General features: G+C 41.1%; 1 protein-coding gene across 1 annotated transcript in view; it reads left to right on the top strand.

Annotated features, from left to right (window-relative positions):
- kcnh8 (potassium voltage-gated channel, subfamily H (eag-related), member 8) overlaps nucleotides 1-17,649 on the top strand; it is a 420,218-nt gene that overhangs the window by 148,200 nt on the left and 254,369 nt on the right. Inside the window, exon 3 of the mRNA XM_078538524.1 lies at nucleotides 15,798-15,929. Within this exon, the coding sequence (XP_078394650.1) occupies nucleotides 15,798-15,929 (132 nt within the window). The remainder of the gene's footprint in view (nucleotides 1-15,797; nucleotides 15,930-17,649) is intronic.

The following is a 17,649-nucleotide window of genomic DNA, read 5'->3' as shown; positions in this document are numbered from 1 at the left end:
CAATACTGTGACAGTGGCAGAGTTCTAAGAATCATAGGCACAGATTTGATAGGTGACAACACATTCAAGGATTTTGGAGAGAAAGAGAGATTGGAGATCGAGCAGAAGTTTGCAAGGACAGAGGGGTCCTGGGTTGGCTTTTTCAGGAGAGGGGTAATGGTGGAAGATTTGAGGATGAGGAAACACTGTACCCGATGAGAGTGAACCATTTCAGCTAACTTGGGAGCCAGGGAACGAAGCTGGGTGTTCAACAATTCAGTAGGAATAGGGTCAAGGGAGCAGGTGGGGCTCATGTGCAAGGTGACTTCAGGGAGGGCATGAGGGGAGATAGGAGAGAAACTAGAGAAAGATGCAAGTTCAGGGCTAGGGCTGGCTGAACCTTGGAGGAAATTTGGCCCGGTGAGCTAGTGGAAGGGGAGGAAGTGGCAGAGGCAGCATTGGACGCAACAACTCAAACAGGAATTTACTCAAACGTGCTCACTGTTGTACCAACCATAGCACACTCAAGAATTTTAACCTAAATAACACCTTTTAGATGCTTAAGCAAAAAAGGCTTTATAGACATTCAACCTGCTTTCAGATTATAATAGTAATAGTGGTGTGAAGCATTTTAGCCTACTTTCATTTCTGTGCACTGTTAACAAGCTTATATAAAAGTCTTATGATTGCAGTTGTGTTTTGTTTAAAAAAGGAAAAAGTTATTTATGGAATGAGTAGGCACTCAGACACAGAGAAATATCAGGATTGTGAGGGTTGAGTTTGTCACTGGGCAATCAACTCAATAAATTAATGCAGCTTATTTAAGATTATGTTTGTTGTTTACAAGAGCCAACTCATAAAATTATAGGTTTTCTTATTAATAAATCTCAAGAATAAACAGGACAAATCTAGTGCACTATCACAGAATTATAGAATGATACAGAAAAAGACAATTCAGCCCATCATGCCTATGCCAGATCTTTGGTAGAGCTATCCAATTAGTCCCATTCCCCAGCTCTTTCCCCGTAATCCTATAAATTTTTTCACTTCAAGTATTTATTCAATTCCTTTTTGAATATTACTATTGAACCTGCTTCCACCATCCTTTCAGGCAGTACATTCCAGATCAGAACTCACTACGTATTTATTTTTCTTCATGTTACCTCTGGCTCTTTTACCAATCAATTTAAATCTGTGCCCACTGCTAACTGACTCTTCTACTAGTGGAAACAGTTGCTCCTAATTTACTCTATTAAAACCCTTCATGATTTTAAACACCTCTAACAAATCTCCTTTTAATCTTTTCTTCTCCAAGGAGAACAACTTCAGCTTCTCCAGTCTCTCCACATACCCAAGAATGAGGAGCTTCAGTTATCATTCTAATAAATCTCTTCTGCACTCTCTCTAAGGTCTTGACATTTTCCATAGAGTCTCGTGTCAGAATTGACCACAATATGCCAGCTGAGGTCTAACCAGTGTTTTATAAAGGTTTACCATAACTTCCTTGATTTTATGTTCTGCCTCTATCAATAAAGCCAAAGATCCCATATGCTTTTCTAACAACCTTCTCAACTTGTCCTGTTACCTTTAAAGATATTTGTATGTACACCTCTGTTCCTGCACCCCCTGTAGAATTGTACCATTCAATTTATATTGCTAGGTATGACTCCAACCAGTGGAGAGTTTTCCCTCTGATTCCCACTGATTTCAATTTTGCTGGGGGTTCCTTGATGCCTCACTTGTTCAAATTATGTCTCTCGAAAAAGCAGTGCTTTTCCACACCTAAGGTTGTTATGTCAGGTGTTGATAGATATCTTCTATAGGAAGAACTCTACCAGCTGGGCCTGTCTGCCATGTATTATAAGTGGCTCTGTTGGACACCACTGCTATCATTTTTTTTTGTCTTTGGATCCTTCCAGTGTGATCTCAGAGATATTTTAAGGGGCTAACAGTCTGCTGCATGTAAATGCCTAAGGTGACATATGGATTGTAACCTTCCCCTGCGCGTCAGTAGCCAGAATGAGTGAGTACTTGGACTCACCTCTCTGGTTAGATTCCCGCAGGCACAGGAAGCCATTGACTGCACACAAATGGCAACCCAAACAGTCTCGATTTTAAAATCCTCATCCTTGTTTTCAAATCCCCCCATGGCCTCGCCCCTCTGTATCTATGTAATTTTCTTCAGCGAGATCTCTGCACTCCTCCAGTTCTGACCTTTTATTAAGTTATAGTACAGAGTCACTTTGAGAAATGATTCTTTACATCTGGGAGTTTTATTTTCCTGCTTACGGAGTGTAAGCAGCTACCCGAGAGGAGCTACCTGCTCCACCTCATAGTAATGCAATGATTTAATTCACTGTCACAATTTCTAGGCTTTTTCAATGATAAAACAGGTCTAGACTGACAAAAGCTGAAAAAGAAATGACTTAAAAGATATTTTTTGTGACAAACTGCTACACATTTATGTGTGTATATGTTTACAGTGTTCTGATTGCATCCCTTTACTATTTGCTGTAGATAATATGGGCTCCTTTTTAAATTTCATTTTAATTTCTGCACTCTAAATATTTTCTAACCTCATTTACTTCTTTTTGGGAAATGCCCAGTCAGTATCTCTGATTGAAAGTATTGTATTGCTTGTCTGCTGCCTTATCTATCAATTTTGCCTTTCAATGAACCTGGGTAGTTTCATTTTTATCTTATTTAAGTTTGTTTTCTTTGTGTCAACTATATTTATCTTTCACTGCTCCTTATTGTTTTTGGTTTTTATATTGAACCTAATTATGTTATGTATTACTGTAGTCTGAGGTAATCTCTAGTATAACAAGGGTGCCGAAATCCAGAAAAAAGTTCCCCAGCGATTTTATATAGCCTTGGTTTATAAACCAATTTGTCTTTAACGGGATTAGATGTGATGAAGAGAGTTGATGCCATACAATAATTTAACTGTAAATGGTATCTACAGGTAGTCAATTAATAGCATTAGTAATTAGGATTTAAACAGTTTTGCATTAATTGTGTAAAATAGTGGCATTCAGTTATAGAGAACCAGAATGGGAGTGTATGAGTTTGGAAGGAAAAATTACCATAACCGACTGTTAGATAATACTCCTTATATAAAGGAAGAAGATTCAGAAATCAAGGCAGTGAAGTAGAAGTGTAAGTGGACAATGTTTAGAGATGGAAGAAGGTAGTCTTGGCAACTGACTGCAGAATACTGGAAAGCTTAATGCAGTGTTGAAAAGATTACAAAAGTTTCACACCATTAGAATTAACCCAAGTGATCAGCCAGAGTGGTCTAATGAGTTTTCTTCTAAAGTCGATTAATGTTGACAAGAACTGAACAAAATAGCTCCAATTTTGTAATTTTGAACTGTAGAGAATTATATTTAACAAGCTTAACACTACTGCAATGGTATTTATGTCAACAGTTGTGGCTAGGATGTAGTGTGGATGTCATTGGCCACATCAGTTACAGGTGCATAACCTGGACCATATCTTCAACTTCATACCTTATATTCATACAATACTTCATATTGTACACAATTGATGTAACATGTGCCCTCACCTTGACACAGAGGGACACCTCTGGTAACTTACACAGTGAAGTACAATTGCCTAATATTCACTCATGCAGCTAAAAGTATCCAGATGCAATTGTGGGAGCTCCTATAAGAGTTCCATCTAGAAGCGAGTGATGTTCAATTAGATCCTAGGGATGTCCCGAATGACCAAGCCTGGAATGCTCATGTTCATATATGAACAGGATGGGATCAGGGATATGAGGTATGGGGTGGGGGGAAATTTCACAGAAAATGGGTGTGGGATCACAATGCAGGATTAACACACGCCTGTTTCTTCTGATGCAGGTAGCAAGCTAACTTCATGCTGCCTGCTAATTTACAGAATTGCAGCGGGCAGCCAATACAAACTATGCTGTTGAGTGGCTACATGGCTCCTCAGCAGGGGCCCAAAATCATGAGAGGCTAGCACTAGTTAAAGTAGCCTGCACGACCTAAAGCCCGGCTGCACCTCTGAAAGGGGAAATGCATCCTGATTGCAGCATGTGCTAGGAGTCATTCTACAACTGATTCTGACCTGGGAATAGCATAAGAATAACACATTGCAGAGACAGTCTGTAATATTTGATAACGCTACACTAGAAGCCTTGGAAGCCGGGGTGCCCTCCAGACAAACTCACAGAAGGCAGTAGCACCTGCTAGCCATGGAGGTCAAAACAAAGAGTCAAGCCTGAGGACCTGGATGCAGTGTTGCAAAAAGTTCAATACAGAGCATCAGTTAATACATCTCCAAATGCCATATCCCACCAAATGTACCACTAGTCTCAGACCCTTCTCACTGCATCCCATTACTCACTTATCAACAATCTCTATCAATCAGGACTCATGCTTAACATTAATAGTGTCACTTCACCCTTACACCTTATATATAGGCCTAAATCTTCTGGTCAGCATGCGGGGGCGGGCCCTGCTCGCCAACACATAAAATGACGCGTGCATCCCGACATCATTGTGCATCATTCCGATCCTCAGTTCGTGAAAGAACGCAGGCCCCGACTCTCCCTCCTCCCCCTGCCTACACAGGTAATGCTAAACACTTCCAGGAGCATGTCATGCTGGGCGGGCCTTAATTGGCCCGCCCACGCAAAATGGCGATGCGCAGCTGATCGTGGGTGGCGATCGACTACACGCCCACCTGTGCCCGTTCCTGGACCACTCGCCCGACGGGAAGAAAATTCTCCCCATAGAACTGCTGCAAACCTCACACCCACATCTCACAACTTGCACATAATACCAGCTATTCAACCGTGACTGCCTCACCACCCAAATAGATTGCACCATACTCACTGGCACACTTCCTTCACATTGCAGAACAAGGTGGCTCACAACCAGAGGCAGCAGGTGTGAACCAGTAGGGTACAGGTGTCGCTGCATGTTCTTCTCCTCATGGAGGAGACGATGCTCACCATCATTGGGGTGGCTATTACTGAGACCATGGCTTGTGGTGTGTCTTAAACAATAGAAGATGATGGTAACTTCTTACTCTCGCAACCCACTTTCCCGTCATCCCACAATCTCTTCTGATTTACAACTGCAGAAGGTGTAAGCATGCACTTCTTACTGCCTCCCGCTAAAACACTTATGCCTTGGTCCTTTCAGATAGTCCAGAACTGCTACTGGTCAGACAGTGGTGAAAGAGCAACAGATGGAAGAGCAACAAGACAGTGATGATAAAGAAACATCATCACTTGATCACACACTTGCAGCAACCATCTTACATACTGACATTGTGTGCATTTTAGAGGAAAGGTAATAAAAGACATGGAAGTCATGAAGGGGAGTAGAGAGGTTGAAGAAGATGAGAGACAACACAGAATTAATTAATGACTTTCAACAGAGCTGTTTTGATACTTTGGATTGAACATCAGATTTGATGGATTTGAACAAAGAATGTGAAAGGAATTGTTAGGAAATAGAGAGACTTTATGTGTATTTGGGTGTGTTAAGAATAAGATATATCTTTAATGTTTAAGTTTTATTTGTAATTCTGTATTTGCCTGTTAAGAAAAGGAGAAGTTGAGTTTTCGTTTCACTTTAAAAGATGCCTGCATTTCTAATGAATCCCTCCTCTTGAAAGGAGTAAAGCAAACAAGAGTAGGAAAAACTGTGTTGTTGCCCAGTAATAGGGGTTCAGAGAAGGGGCCCCAGACACCCACACACACACAGACACCCCCACACACACAGACACCCCCACACACACAGACACCCACTCACACACAGACACCCACTCACACACAGACACCCACACACAGACAGAAACAATTTTTTTTAAAAAGCAGTTTGCATTCAGTTGGAAGCAGCTGCCAGAGAGATTGGACAGCAGAGGGACAGATAGCACGTCCCAAACTGAAGTTAAAGCCAGAATTCCAGAGAGACTGGATACTGGGCGAGGGAGCTGCAGAGAGAGCAAATTTCCCAAAAGAACTGAAAGGTCCCAAGGCTGAGGAGTGAGACAGAAAGGAGAGGTCCCAAGAGACAGAAAGGAGAGGTCCCAAGAGACAGAAAGGAGAGGTCCCAAGAGACAGAAAGGAGAGGTCCCAAGAGACAGAAAGGAGAGGTCCCAAGAAGATCTTCTAGTCAAAGGAAGAACAGGAGAAAATTCCCGTTGTGAGGAAGTGAAAGTAAGGAGCAGAGAGGAAGGCTCCGGGTTTCAAGCTTAAAGAGAAGAAAAGCTGCAGGAAGCAGCTTAAAGCAAAAATGGCCTGTGACAAGTCAGAAGATCCAAAAAGACAGCTGAAGGTCTATAACTCTTTATTATGGGCAAGTGGAGCAGTGGTGCACTGTTGGCATGGCAGAGTCAGTGAGAGAGAGAGTGCATAGAAGAAAGCTTGAATGCATGTGGTGATCCAGGAGAGAGGAACATCAGAAGGCGAGTTCGAAACCCTGGAGGTGGGCCCATGCGGAAGGCATCTGAGAGAAGGCGTTGTTTGGAAGAAGATTCCAAAGCGAGTTCTTAGAGACTGGAGATTGGAAACCCTCTTGTGAAAGATGGAGTTCTGTAAGACCGTTTGGTTCACGGTGTGCTAAGTGTCTGGGGGAAGTTGATGAGAGATTCATAGCATCTGTTTGGAGTGGCATTTGTCACTTGGTTTCAGAGTGTGGTGTGTCTGACCACAGGTTGCCTATTGGTTTACATGGACTGTGCACTTACTATGAACGTTAGAGTATAAGATAGCTTTTGTAACTTGTGTTACCCTTACAAATATGTATATATCTGTAAAGGTATAGTTGTGGTGAAGGAGTATTGTAATATAGTTCATCTTTTCTTGTTTAATAAATGTTTTATTCATTCGTTAAAAGTTCATCAGCTGACTCTTGTGACTCTGTTCAGTAGTCACTCTCCACATATCTAACCAAAAAATAAAAGTTAGGATCTATCAAGCTGGGTTCCATGCTAGGATCTGGCTTGTCCAGTAGTAACATCAACTGGGATCATAACAGGGTCAGCTTGTATTTGGTTTTCAATGATGATTTCAAGGAACTTTTAAGAAAGGTCATGCTGAAAGATAGGGGTAAGTTGTGAGGAAAAGATAGGTTTTCTTAATTAGCATGGAATTGATAGTGTTTTGAGAAGAGTTGGGAAAAATATTTTAAGGGAAGGAAAAGTAAATATTCTCAGTGAGCATGGAATCACAATGGCACAATTAGGTGGTTAGCGGAATAAGAGGTTGACTTCATGGAGGAAATTATACTGATGATGGTTGGATGGTGAAGTTGCAGAGTATAGAAGCTGGAGGCTGGGTTAGCAGAGGAATTAGGAGTAATGGTGAACAGGAGGAGGCAAAGGAATTGAATGACCTTGGATGGCAAAAGAACAGGAATATTTTGTTTCCGATACAGAAATACTTTGAAAACTATTATTTCCCTCATGAGTATCATAGTAGTTATGTTTCTAGTCAAATGGTGTTGAAAACGGAGGTCAGAATTATAAGTGGATAGCATCTTCCTCTAAACAATGCAAAGAGAAATAGCCTTAATTATTTATCTAACAGAGAAATGCCGATTCAAAGCATGTGGAAGCTGTTTCTAACATTCCAGGGTGATTGTCCACTTCACAATGACCAATGGGGAACTCTCTGCAGCTATAACTGGGATGTTTTACATTATTGTACAAACTTGGATTCTGGCAGTTACAGAATTATTCACAGCTAGATTTCACATTCATTGTCAGCTATGCTGCACTGTTGGTGGAAAGCAATTTTGATTTTGCATTGATGCAATAATACTTTGTGCTGCAATATGATTGCCAAGTCACCTGAAGGCAAAAGGTGTGAGGTCGCTTCCACGATTCAACTTCAACAAAACAAAGTTTATAAAGTTCCCAAATATGAGCAGGGAATATTTTAATCTTAATGATTGGTGTTTTTATTGTCAACAGATAGTTGGCTATGCAATCAACTATCTTCTAACATCAAAATCATCCAGCATTTGGACACCAGTGAACTCTCCACACAAACGCATAGACAGAAAACCATAATAGGAGCTGAAAGGAAGAAAGAAATACAGTCTTGCATTTATATAGTGCCTATCACAACCTCAGGAAGTCCCAAAATGTTTAACAGTCAATGAAATACTTTGAAGTGTATCACTGTGGTAATGTAGAAAACACAGCAGTCAATTTGCACACAGTGAAGTCCCACAAGCAGCAATGAGATAATTACCAGGTAATTTGTTTTAGCCATGTTGGTTGGGGCATAATAATTTGCCAGGAGTTGGTAGAATACCCCGGACCTAAGTTAGCCCTGCTGTTGTCCATACAGTATCATTATGACGTGAATCTTTGTCGTGTCACAATACCCTGATCAACAGCTTGTCTGTTCTTTAATAAACATGTGGAGTGCAAGCAATTGTGCTTGAATACATTATCTGGGTATCATCTTCAAAAGTACCTAGCAGGCAGATAGATCACCATGTTATAGGGCTACTTAGGTTATGGATATTGGGTTTAAAATAATGTATACCTTCGCATACTGAATAAATTAGAGTGACTAATTGCAAACACATAGGAATTGTACATAGGAGACATGAGTCCAAGTTGAGCCAACCTTATACCTTATCAAAAAGACTACAAGTGACCTTAGTTGGAGCAGTTTTGATTCATAATGTAGTTTGTTGCTCATCCATAACTACCTTGCTCATCCTTAAAACATTTCAATCTATTCTATTGTTTCCTCACCTTCTGACCTTTCCTGGTTGAATTTCTTCTTATCCCTGCCCCATTCAGAAACTCTATCTGCTGTTCTGCTGTTAAAACTATCCAAAGTGTGTTTGAGGAATAATACCTAGAATTGATTTTGCAGATTCTGTCACTGAGCTGAGTTGAGCAATCAGATCATGGCCCAAGCCAGATCACTGAGAGTATCCTGAGTAGATTGGCACCTCCTATGTGCTTGCCTCTGTTATTGCATACAGGTGCTCTCACATAACTGCATTTTATGCCATTGTAATTGTGTCTGGCATCTGATATTAAGTTACTGGAGATCTGTTTAAGTCAAGGTGAATGTCCAGGTTATGAACCAGATTAGGCAATTGGGAAGAGTGATCCCATCTATTAGGTGGCCTAGTTATGATCTAGATGAGCGCCATCTGCTGGAAGTCAGCACTTTTACATACTCAAGTTGTTCTCTGTTATACACAGACTCTGTCAACAAAAGGAATGTATTTGCATCAGATCTAGTGCTATTCACAGTATAAACCATCATCAGACTTGTATGTAAATTCAAAAGAACCTAGGCCCAGATCTTGAGAGGGGTGGCAATCATTGTCAGATTGCCACTGCACTCGAACAGTCTCCCAACTAGACGCTTCTCCACATTTCTTCCAGGACCTTCTGAGCCTGGCTTTCCCAGAAATGCAGAGCGCAGTGTCTCTCGGCGAGCACTGTCGAAGTGGAGTAAGACAGGACATGCCCCCTTTTATGGCATTAGCTGCCGTAAGGTAAGTGTAAAGGCCCAGTTTGAATGCTAGTGAATTAATAAATGGGTAGGGTGGTAAAGTGGGTGAGGTGGGTGGTAGGTGTTTAGGGTGGGTGAGGTGGCAGGTGGGTAGGTTGGTAGATTGGGTCTGGGGAGTAGTCAGGTGGTCAAGGATTTAGTTGGGTTGGGTCAGGTCAGGAGGGTAGCCGGTTCGGGTCAGGGTCAGCGACAGTTGGGCCAGGTCAAGGGGTAGTCAGGAGGTCAGTGTGAGTGATTGGGGAGTGATTGGTAGTTACTGAGGGCTTAAGCAAGGTTTTAATCTGTCTGACATTTCCTGGGTAACTGAAAGTTGCCGTAGTCCCAGATGCACATAGGCTGCTTTCTCATAAGACAGAGATGACTGGTTGGGAGTTTAACCTGAGAGTCACCACATTTCAGGTGAGGGGCAAGGCTGAGAAGACATGGATGACCTCAGTCGGTACAGGAATTGAACCCGCACTGTTGGTGTCACTCTGCATCACAAACCAGCCGTCCTACTAACTGAGCTAACTGACCCCCTAATTACTCAGGTAATTACTGCTGAACTATCCAATATCTCCAACTTGAACTCATAGTTGGAGCCAATATCGGAGGGTACTGGTGAGCAGGAGAATTGTCTGCCGGAAGTTGAAATGTCCCAGCAGCTCCCACATAGATTAGTACATCAGGACTTCCTCAGGGTCCCAATGCATCTCCGATTAGCAAGAGACTGGAAGATTTGGGCCGTAATGTGAATTTGTATGACAAAACTGGGAAATTCCTAAACTATCTATTAGCCTTAAAGTCACCATAGTGCTAGGTTCCAGACTGCAGCAGCTGAAAGTTAAGTAGAGAAAATAACTGTAAACTTTGGAACATTGGAATAGGGGTAGGCAATTTAGATCATCAAGTCTACTTTGCCATTTTTGGCAGCTCCAACTTTTTGATTCCCACTTTTCTCTATCTGCTCCATTACCCAAACTTTCCAGGTATGGACCTACTCTCTAACCTGAACTTTGTTCACTATGTGAAAACAAACAAATTACTGCAAATGCATAAACTAAAATAAAAATACTGCGGATGCTGGAAATCTGAAATAAAAACAGAAAATGCTGGAAAAGCTCAGCTAGTGGGGCTAAGGAGAAATTGGTTAAAGATGTCATGGACACAGGACAAAGGGAATGTTGATGGTAGTGTTAAAGACTAAAGAAAATGCTGATAATGGCATACATGTAAGATAGTTAATAGCTCCCTCCTATTCCTGACCTTCTATTTTGCTCCACCCCTTCTTAAACAGTATAAAATCTATCACATTTCTATCTCCCTTTAGCTCTGAAGAAGAGTCATATGGACTTGAAACATTAACTCTGTTTCTCTGCCAGACCTGCTGAGATTTTCCAGCATTTTCTGTTTTTATTACTGCGCAAGCATAGTATTTCAAAATGATTAGCCATCATTATGGCTTCTCTAATGCTGAGGAAGACTGCATTGGTGTGTCAAACTAGATTCAGAATGACTTATGTTCTTCTGTATGAGTGGTAACTTCATATTATAGCTTACAACAAGGTTGTTTGTCCATCAACATCATTTATGATTAATTCATGGAGCTAATTCAATTACTATTTGACCACTACTGCTAATATATTTAGACTCATATGTGAAGACATGTGCCAAGATGTCACAGGACAGCTTCCACATATGGACAAGAGAAAGGGTGATGCTGAACAGTGCTTTTTGGATAAATGCTGGCTGATGTTAACCTTATGTTGCCCAGCATGAATAGAAACTTCTGTTGTTTAGGAATTCTTGGAATGGTTCCAAAACAAGGTTTCTGCTGCACTTCCACTGACGGATTTGAAGCAGCTCCAAGGAAATTTCCAAAATATTGTAGATTCCAGATGTGAACCCCAACGCAGATCAAGTGTGAGCGCATACTGATATAGGAAGCACTTTAAATTAGATTATGATTATTGGAAAGTTGATGTTCATGGACAAGAACTTTCCTGGAGAACTCCTTTAAAAGAACAGTCCTACGAGTGTCCTGTCCTTCCTATTATACATGCACCAAGCACCTTTCACCCACCATCCCGGTGCTTGCTGACCTATACTGGTTCCTGACCCTACAATGCCTCAGTTTTAAAACCCTCATTATTGTTTTCAAAGCCCTCCATGGCCTCATTCTTCCCTTATTCTGTTACTTCCTCCAGCCCTACAAGCCTTTGAGACCCCTGTGCTCCTCCACTTCTGTCCTTTTGTGCACCCCAAATTTTGATCAACTGCACCACTGGTGTGCTTTCAGCTGCCTTGGCCCTAAGCTCTGAAATTCCCTCTCTAAACTTTACCATCTCTCTAACTCTCTCTCCTCCTTTAATTTGCTCCTTCAAACCTAACTCTTTGACCAAGCTTTTGATCATATGTCTTGAGATCGCCTTCTGTGGCTCGATGTCAAAACTGTCCTTATGAATATGGTTCTTGTTAATCAAGTGAGGACATTTTGTTAACATTTAATGTGTTATATAAATGCAAGTTGTTGTTATTGACCTGAGTGTGTTGGAAGTGCTGGGTGAGCAGGAGTCAGGGTTTTGCTTTCAAGCCTCTCAGGTCAATGTAAGCATACTGATGCAACAGTGCAGAATCACGGGTCAAGAACAAATACTTAACAGAAAGCTGCTGCCTGCCGAGCTGTGTGTTTCAGGGGAGAACTGATAATTGGAAAAAATCAGAGTAAAATTGGAGGAATGCTGGAGAATAAAACACAAGAAAATAAATCTGAGGTGAAAGAAGTTTCTTGAGCTTCTTGCTGGAATTTGATTATTTGCTGTTCCCCAGACTGCTCACAAATTCAGCTCCACTGAGTGTATTTAGTGTTTTCAGTCATATAGAACATGGGGCAGGTTGCATAAACCAGGCTTGTATTCACTAGAATATAAATTACAGCATGATCTAATTGAAGTGTATGAGATAATTGAAGGATTTGATAGGATAGATAGAGGAAAGCTATTTCATCAGGTGGGAGAGTCCAGAATAACCATTCAAAGATGATATCAGAAAGCACTTCTTCACACAAAGGGTAATGGAAATCTGAACTCTTTCCCCCAAAAAGTTGTTGAGGTCAATTGAAAAGTTCAAAGCTGAGGTTGATAGAATTTTGTTAGGCAAAGGCATTAATGATTATGGAACCACAGCTGGTAGAGGGAGACGATGGCATAGTAGTATTTTCACTGGATTAGTAATCTAGAGACCCAGGGTAATGCTCTGGGGACCTGGGTTCAAATTCTGCTATAGCAGATGGTGAAATTAGAATTCATTGAAAAAAAAATCTGAAATTAACAGTCTGATGATGGCCACTAAACCATTGCTGAATATCGTAAAAACCCATCTGGTTCACTAATGTTCGTTAGGGAAGGAAATCTGATATCCTTACCTAGTCTGGCCTACATGTGACTCCAAACCTGTAGCAATGTGGTTGACTCTTAAATGCTCCCTGAACAAGGGCAATTAGGGATGGGTAATAAATGCTGGCCTAGCCAGAGGTGCTCACATCCCATGAATGAACTAAAAAAAAAGGTGGAGTTTACTTGAGGAGGAATTTCTTCTCTCAGAGGGTAGTTAATCTGTAGAATTCTTTACTGCAGAGGCTGGGTTGTTAAGTATATTCAAGGTGGAGATAGACAGGTTTTTAATCAGTAAAGGAATCAAGGGTTATGGGGAAAAGGCAGGAAAGTGGAGTGGAGGACTATCAGATCAGCAATGATCTCATTGAATGGCCAAGCAGACTTGATGGGCCAAATGGCTACTTCTGCTCCAATGTCTTATAGTTTTATGGATTGCAGGGCAGGAGAAGGTCACAGGGATAAGAATGCCCTTCGGCTTTTAATCAAATGGATCAGAACTTTCACATTGAGGCATTTGTGGACCAAGAGCCAATGTTTATCAGCGAGCACAGGGGTAAAAGGTGAACAGGACTTGATGCAGGTTAGAATACAAGTTACAGAGGTTTGGATGACTTCAAGTTTATGAAGGGTGGAAGATGGGAAGCTGACTTGAAGATTATCTGAAAAGTTAAATATAGAGATAACTAGGCATGGTTCAGTATTTCAGCAGCAGGTGGGCAGAGTTGGGGGGGAGATAGGTGATATTAAAGAGGTGGTAGTAAGTGGTCTTTGTCATGGAGAGGATATGGGATTTGGAAATGCAGCTCAGAGTCAATAATTTACTGAGATTTCAAACAGTCCAGCTCCACCTGAGGAAGTGACAAAGACCGATTCATCAGCTGAGAGGGTGGGGGAGTGGGGCGGGGGGTGGAGGGGGGGTGGGGGTGCGTGGTAGGTGGTAATAAGCAGCAGGTTTCCTTGCCAATGTTTGACCCCATGCCAGGAGACTTCATGGGCCCAGAGTTGATCTTGAGATCTCCTAGGGCAACTCCCTCCTGACTGTATACCACTGTGCCACCACCTCTTGTGGGCCTGTCCTGCCGGTGGGACAGGACATACCCAGGGATGGTGATGGTGCTGTCTGGGACATTGTCTGTAAGGTATGGCTCCATGAGGATGACTATGTCAGGTTGTTGCTTGATTAGTCAGTGGGACAGCTCTATCAATTTTGGCACAATCCCTTCTCAAGGGCAAGTAGGGATGGGCAATAAAATGCTGGTATAGCCAGCAATGCCACATCCCATGAAAGAATAAAATAAAATATTTGGAAGGAGGTCTTTGCAGGGCTGGGTTTGCCATTGTCATTTCCGGTGCCTAGGTCAATGCTGGATGATCCGTCCAGTTTCATTCCTTTTTGTAGACTTTGTAGCAGCTTGGTACAACTGAGTGGCTTGCTAGGCCATTTAAGCGTCAACCACATTGGTGTTGGTATGGCATCACATGTCTGGAGTCACATGTAAGCCTGACCAGTTAAGGACAGAAGATTTCCTTCTCTAAAGGACAATAGTGAACCAGATGGGTTTTAATGACAGTCAGCAATGGTTACATGGTCACTAGCTTTTTAATTCCAGATTTATTAACTGAATTTAAATTCCAGCAGCTTCTGTGGTGCGATTCAAACCCATGTCCCCAGAGCATTAGACTGGGCCTCTGTTTTACTAGTCTGGTGACATTATCACTATGCCATTGCCTCTTCCTAACCTGACACCCTAGCTTTGATGATGTTACCTAGGAGCAGCAATTATAGATCCTTGTGTGACCCCAAAGGAAGAGAAGTCAATGCATGAGATTCTCTGGCTATGGCTGAATAGGTAAGAATGCAAATAGTTGAGGGCAGGATCACTCTGGACAACAGAGGTATTGGAGAAGGATGGTGTAACCAACTGTGTCAAAGGGTGTCAACAGGTCGAGAAGGATGAAGAGAGACAGCGCATTGCAGTCACAGTCACAGAGTTTTATTTGTGACTTTGAATACGGCCATTTCAATGCTGTACAGAGGTTTATTTTTTTAATTCTATGAAATAAAAGACAGTCTGTGGGACATAGTGATAACTGTAGAGCCTGCGCTCTCAGATTTCTATTTTCTCTGCTCATATATATCTGTCCTAGGGAGCTTGGCCAAATAGAATTCAAATAATGCAGTTAAACCACACTTCCAATGCTATTGGAGTAATCTTCCATGTCATGACTGAGAAAATAGTTTGTGATCAGTGGACATGTCTTACTTGATTGTGGAGCAGTAGATAGTAACGATAGGTGAAGGCTGCCATTTGAGGAACATATCTTAGTTCTTCTTAGCCGCAGATAACGGAAGGCTGATTCTGAAGAGTGATAATAAGCACGCTGTAAGGACTGAAATTCGAAGCAAACGTTTACCTGTACATTGAACATTCATGTGGGCCACTTCTGTTTGAGTTTATTTTGGTCAGTTGATTAAACTGTTTCCCTACATCTTCAGCTAATTTTAAGGTAAATTTGGCATGCTACAAAATAAAAATGGCCCTGTATTATTGGCACAAAATATTCCAAATTAACCATCTAATTGTTGTTAATATAGATTGTCTCAGATATCCCCAAATGGATGTTGGTCACTCACCCTTCTTCCTTCTGTCACTTAGGCCCAGGGAGATAAAGGTGTCAGGGGAAAAAAACAAACAATTCTATAACCATTTTATTCATATTATTAAGAAGCATAAAACATACAAAAAGTTGCTTCAGCTAAAGGCTAGCTAAAATAAAATGCTCTTTTCCATAATCTTTGTAAACGTTTGTTTGTCCTCTGCAGTTTCTTTGCAATTTATGTGAAGTTGAAATTTAATATGCTACAGAAAGTAGCCTATAATGGTAAATGTTCTGATTAATCTTTACAGGTAATTCATTCTGGTGCCTACTTGATGTTGTGCCAATTAAAAATGAGAAAGGAGATGTAGTTCTTTTTTTGGCATCCTTCAAAGACATCACAGTTACCAAAGTGAAGATTGCCCAGGAGGATAAAAAGGAAGGTCAGTGTTTCATCTTGAAACTTTCCTTAGTTATTGAAGGCAATGGGACTTGATTCTATTTATTGCTACAGGTTCCATGTAAAATGCAATAAAAATGACTTTGTAGACAAAGTAAACTGACAATGAATAATCTGTTATTGCTGTTTTGTTTATTTTCAGGTGTAGCTATCCAAAGCATATATCACACTCAGAAATTACGTCAAACCTCAGTTAGCTTTAAAGCCTTCACTTCTGCTGACTCCCACCAGGCAACAGCTAAAATGCGGTCCGTTTGAACTCAACACTGAGTTCAAATGGTCCTGCTGAATTTGGGTTTCCCTCCTGTGTGAGTCACACATGCCCTCTTTCCCCTATTGACAAAAATTGGATCTGTCATAAATGGGGGCGGGACATTGGCATCCAGGTCCTGCCCACCATTTTTAAAGGTCTGCGGAGTCTCCCAATTCCACAAAAATCCAGCCATAGGTGAGACAGCTGCCTGGCTCTGAAAGAAAGTTTACATTTGTCAGTCTGTTTTTGCTTCTCCTTTCTTGAAAGTTTATTTTAAAACTTAAATGAAGGAGGGAAGGTGACAGAGACTTAAAGGGGAAAAACAAGAAGTGAGTCTATTAGAGGAAGAGATAACAATTATTCAAGGAAGGATGGGAGAGAGAGAAAAAAAATGTTGGGATGGAAGAGAAAAGAGAGATGAGGATGATATTTATCTTCACTGCCTGGACAGTAATCTGGCAGAATGGATCGCCTGCCATTTATATAACCTGCCTAATTGTCATTCCATTGCTTGATCTCACAGAGGAGTTGTCATGAAGCTATTAATGTATATAATGTTATTGGAATTTTTTTTTTTTAAATACAGGGTTAGTCTGTAGGTGTGTCTTAATTGGATTAAAGCCAGCTGGTCTGGGTGCTTTGATGTATACTAGTTTTGAGATGTAAGTAAGGTAGAGTGCATTTGCATTTTGTTGAATAGAGGATTCAAGAAGGGAAGTGAAATCTGGCACCTAGCTAGCAGAGACCAAGCAATGTTTATATTATTGATAGAAGAGGTGAAGTTCAAAGAGGCTGGTGATACAATGAGAATTTACATTCAATGAGATGTGCTAGGTATAACAGACAGCAGTTTCATGTGTGAAGGGCAGAGGCAATGTAAAATAAAAGCCTGTAAGGCTACCACTGTGTCTGCAAAGGAACCAAAGTGAAAGGAACCTCATTTTGAATTTGAAAGGTGAAAATGCTTTTTCTGGTGTCTGCTCAAAGTCTATGGATTGCTGTTGCCTTAGTGAAGGTACTCTGGGAATTTGTTAAAAGTTATGATAGTAATTTGCAGCCATGTTTATATATTTAACACATGTAAATGAATAATTGTCTCATGTATTCTGATATAAAACCTCTCGAGAACTGGTGGTCTGATTCCTGAATTTAGAGCTGCATCTCAAACATATCACTTAAAAATATAGGTTATTACAGTTGTTTAAAGTTTCCCTCTGAGATTTTTAAATAACTCAGCTTTACCAACTGCTGTGTCATAACAGGGGCTGAAAAAGAAAGCCTACCTCATGTTAGGTAATAGAGAAGGACCCTGTCAAAAGCAGAGAGAATCTGTTGGGAGAGAGGACAGCGAGAGATCATGTTTGATGGGTGTGGGTAAAGACAGAACACATGAAAACATGCTATGTGAAAGGATATATTTTGAAGGATGTTGTAAGGTGACGAAGTTGCC

Source organism: Cetorhinus maximus, chromosome 3 (assembly GCF_964194155.1).
Source record: "Cetorhinus maximus chromosome 3, sCetMax3.hap1.1, whole genome shotgun sequence".
Classification (NCBI taxonomy): Eukaryota; Metazoa; Chordata; class Chondrichthyes; order Lamniformes; family Cetorhinidae; genus Cetorhinus; species Cetorhinus maximus.
The sequence above is the reverse complement of the archived record's forward strand: the minus strand, read 5'-3'. Positions and strand labels throughout refer to the sequence as shown.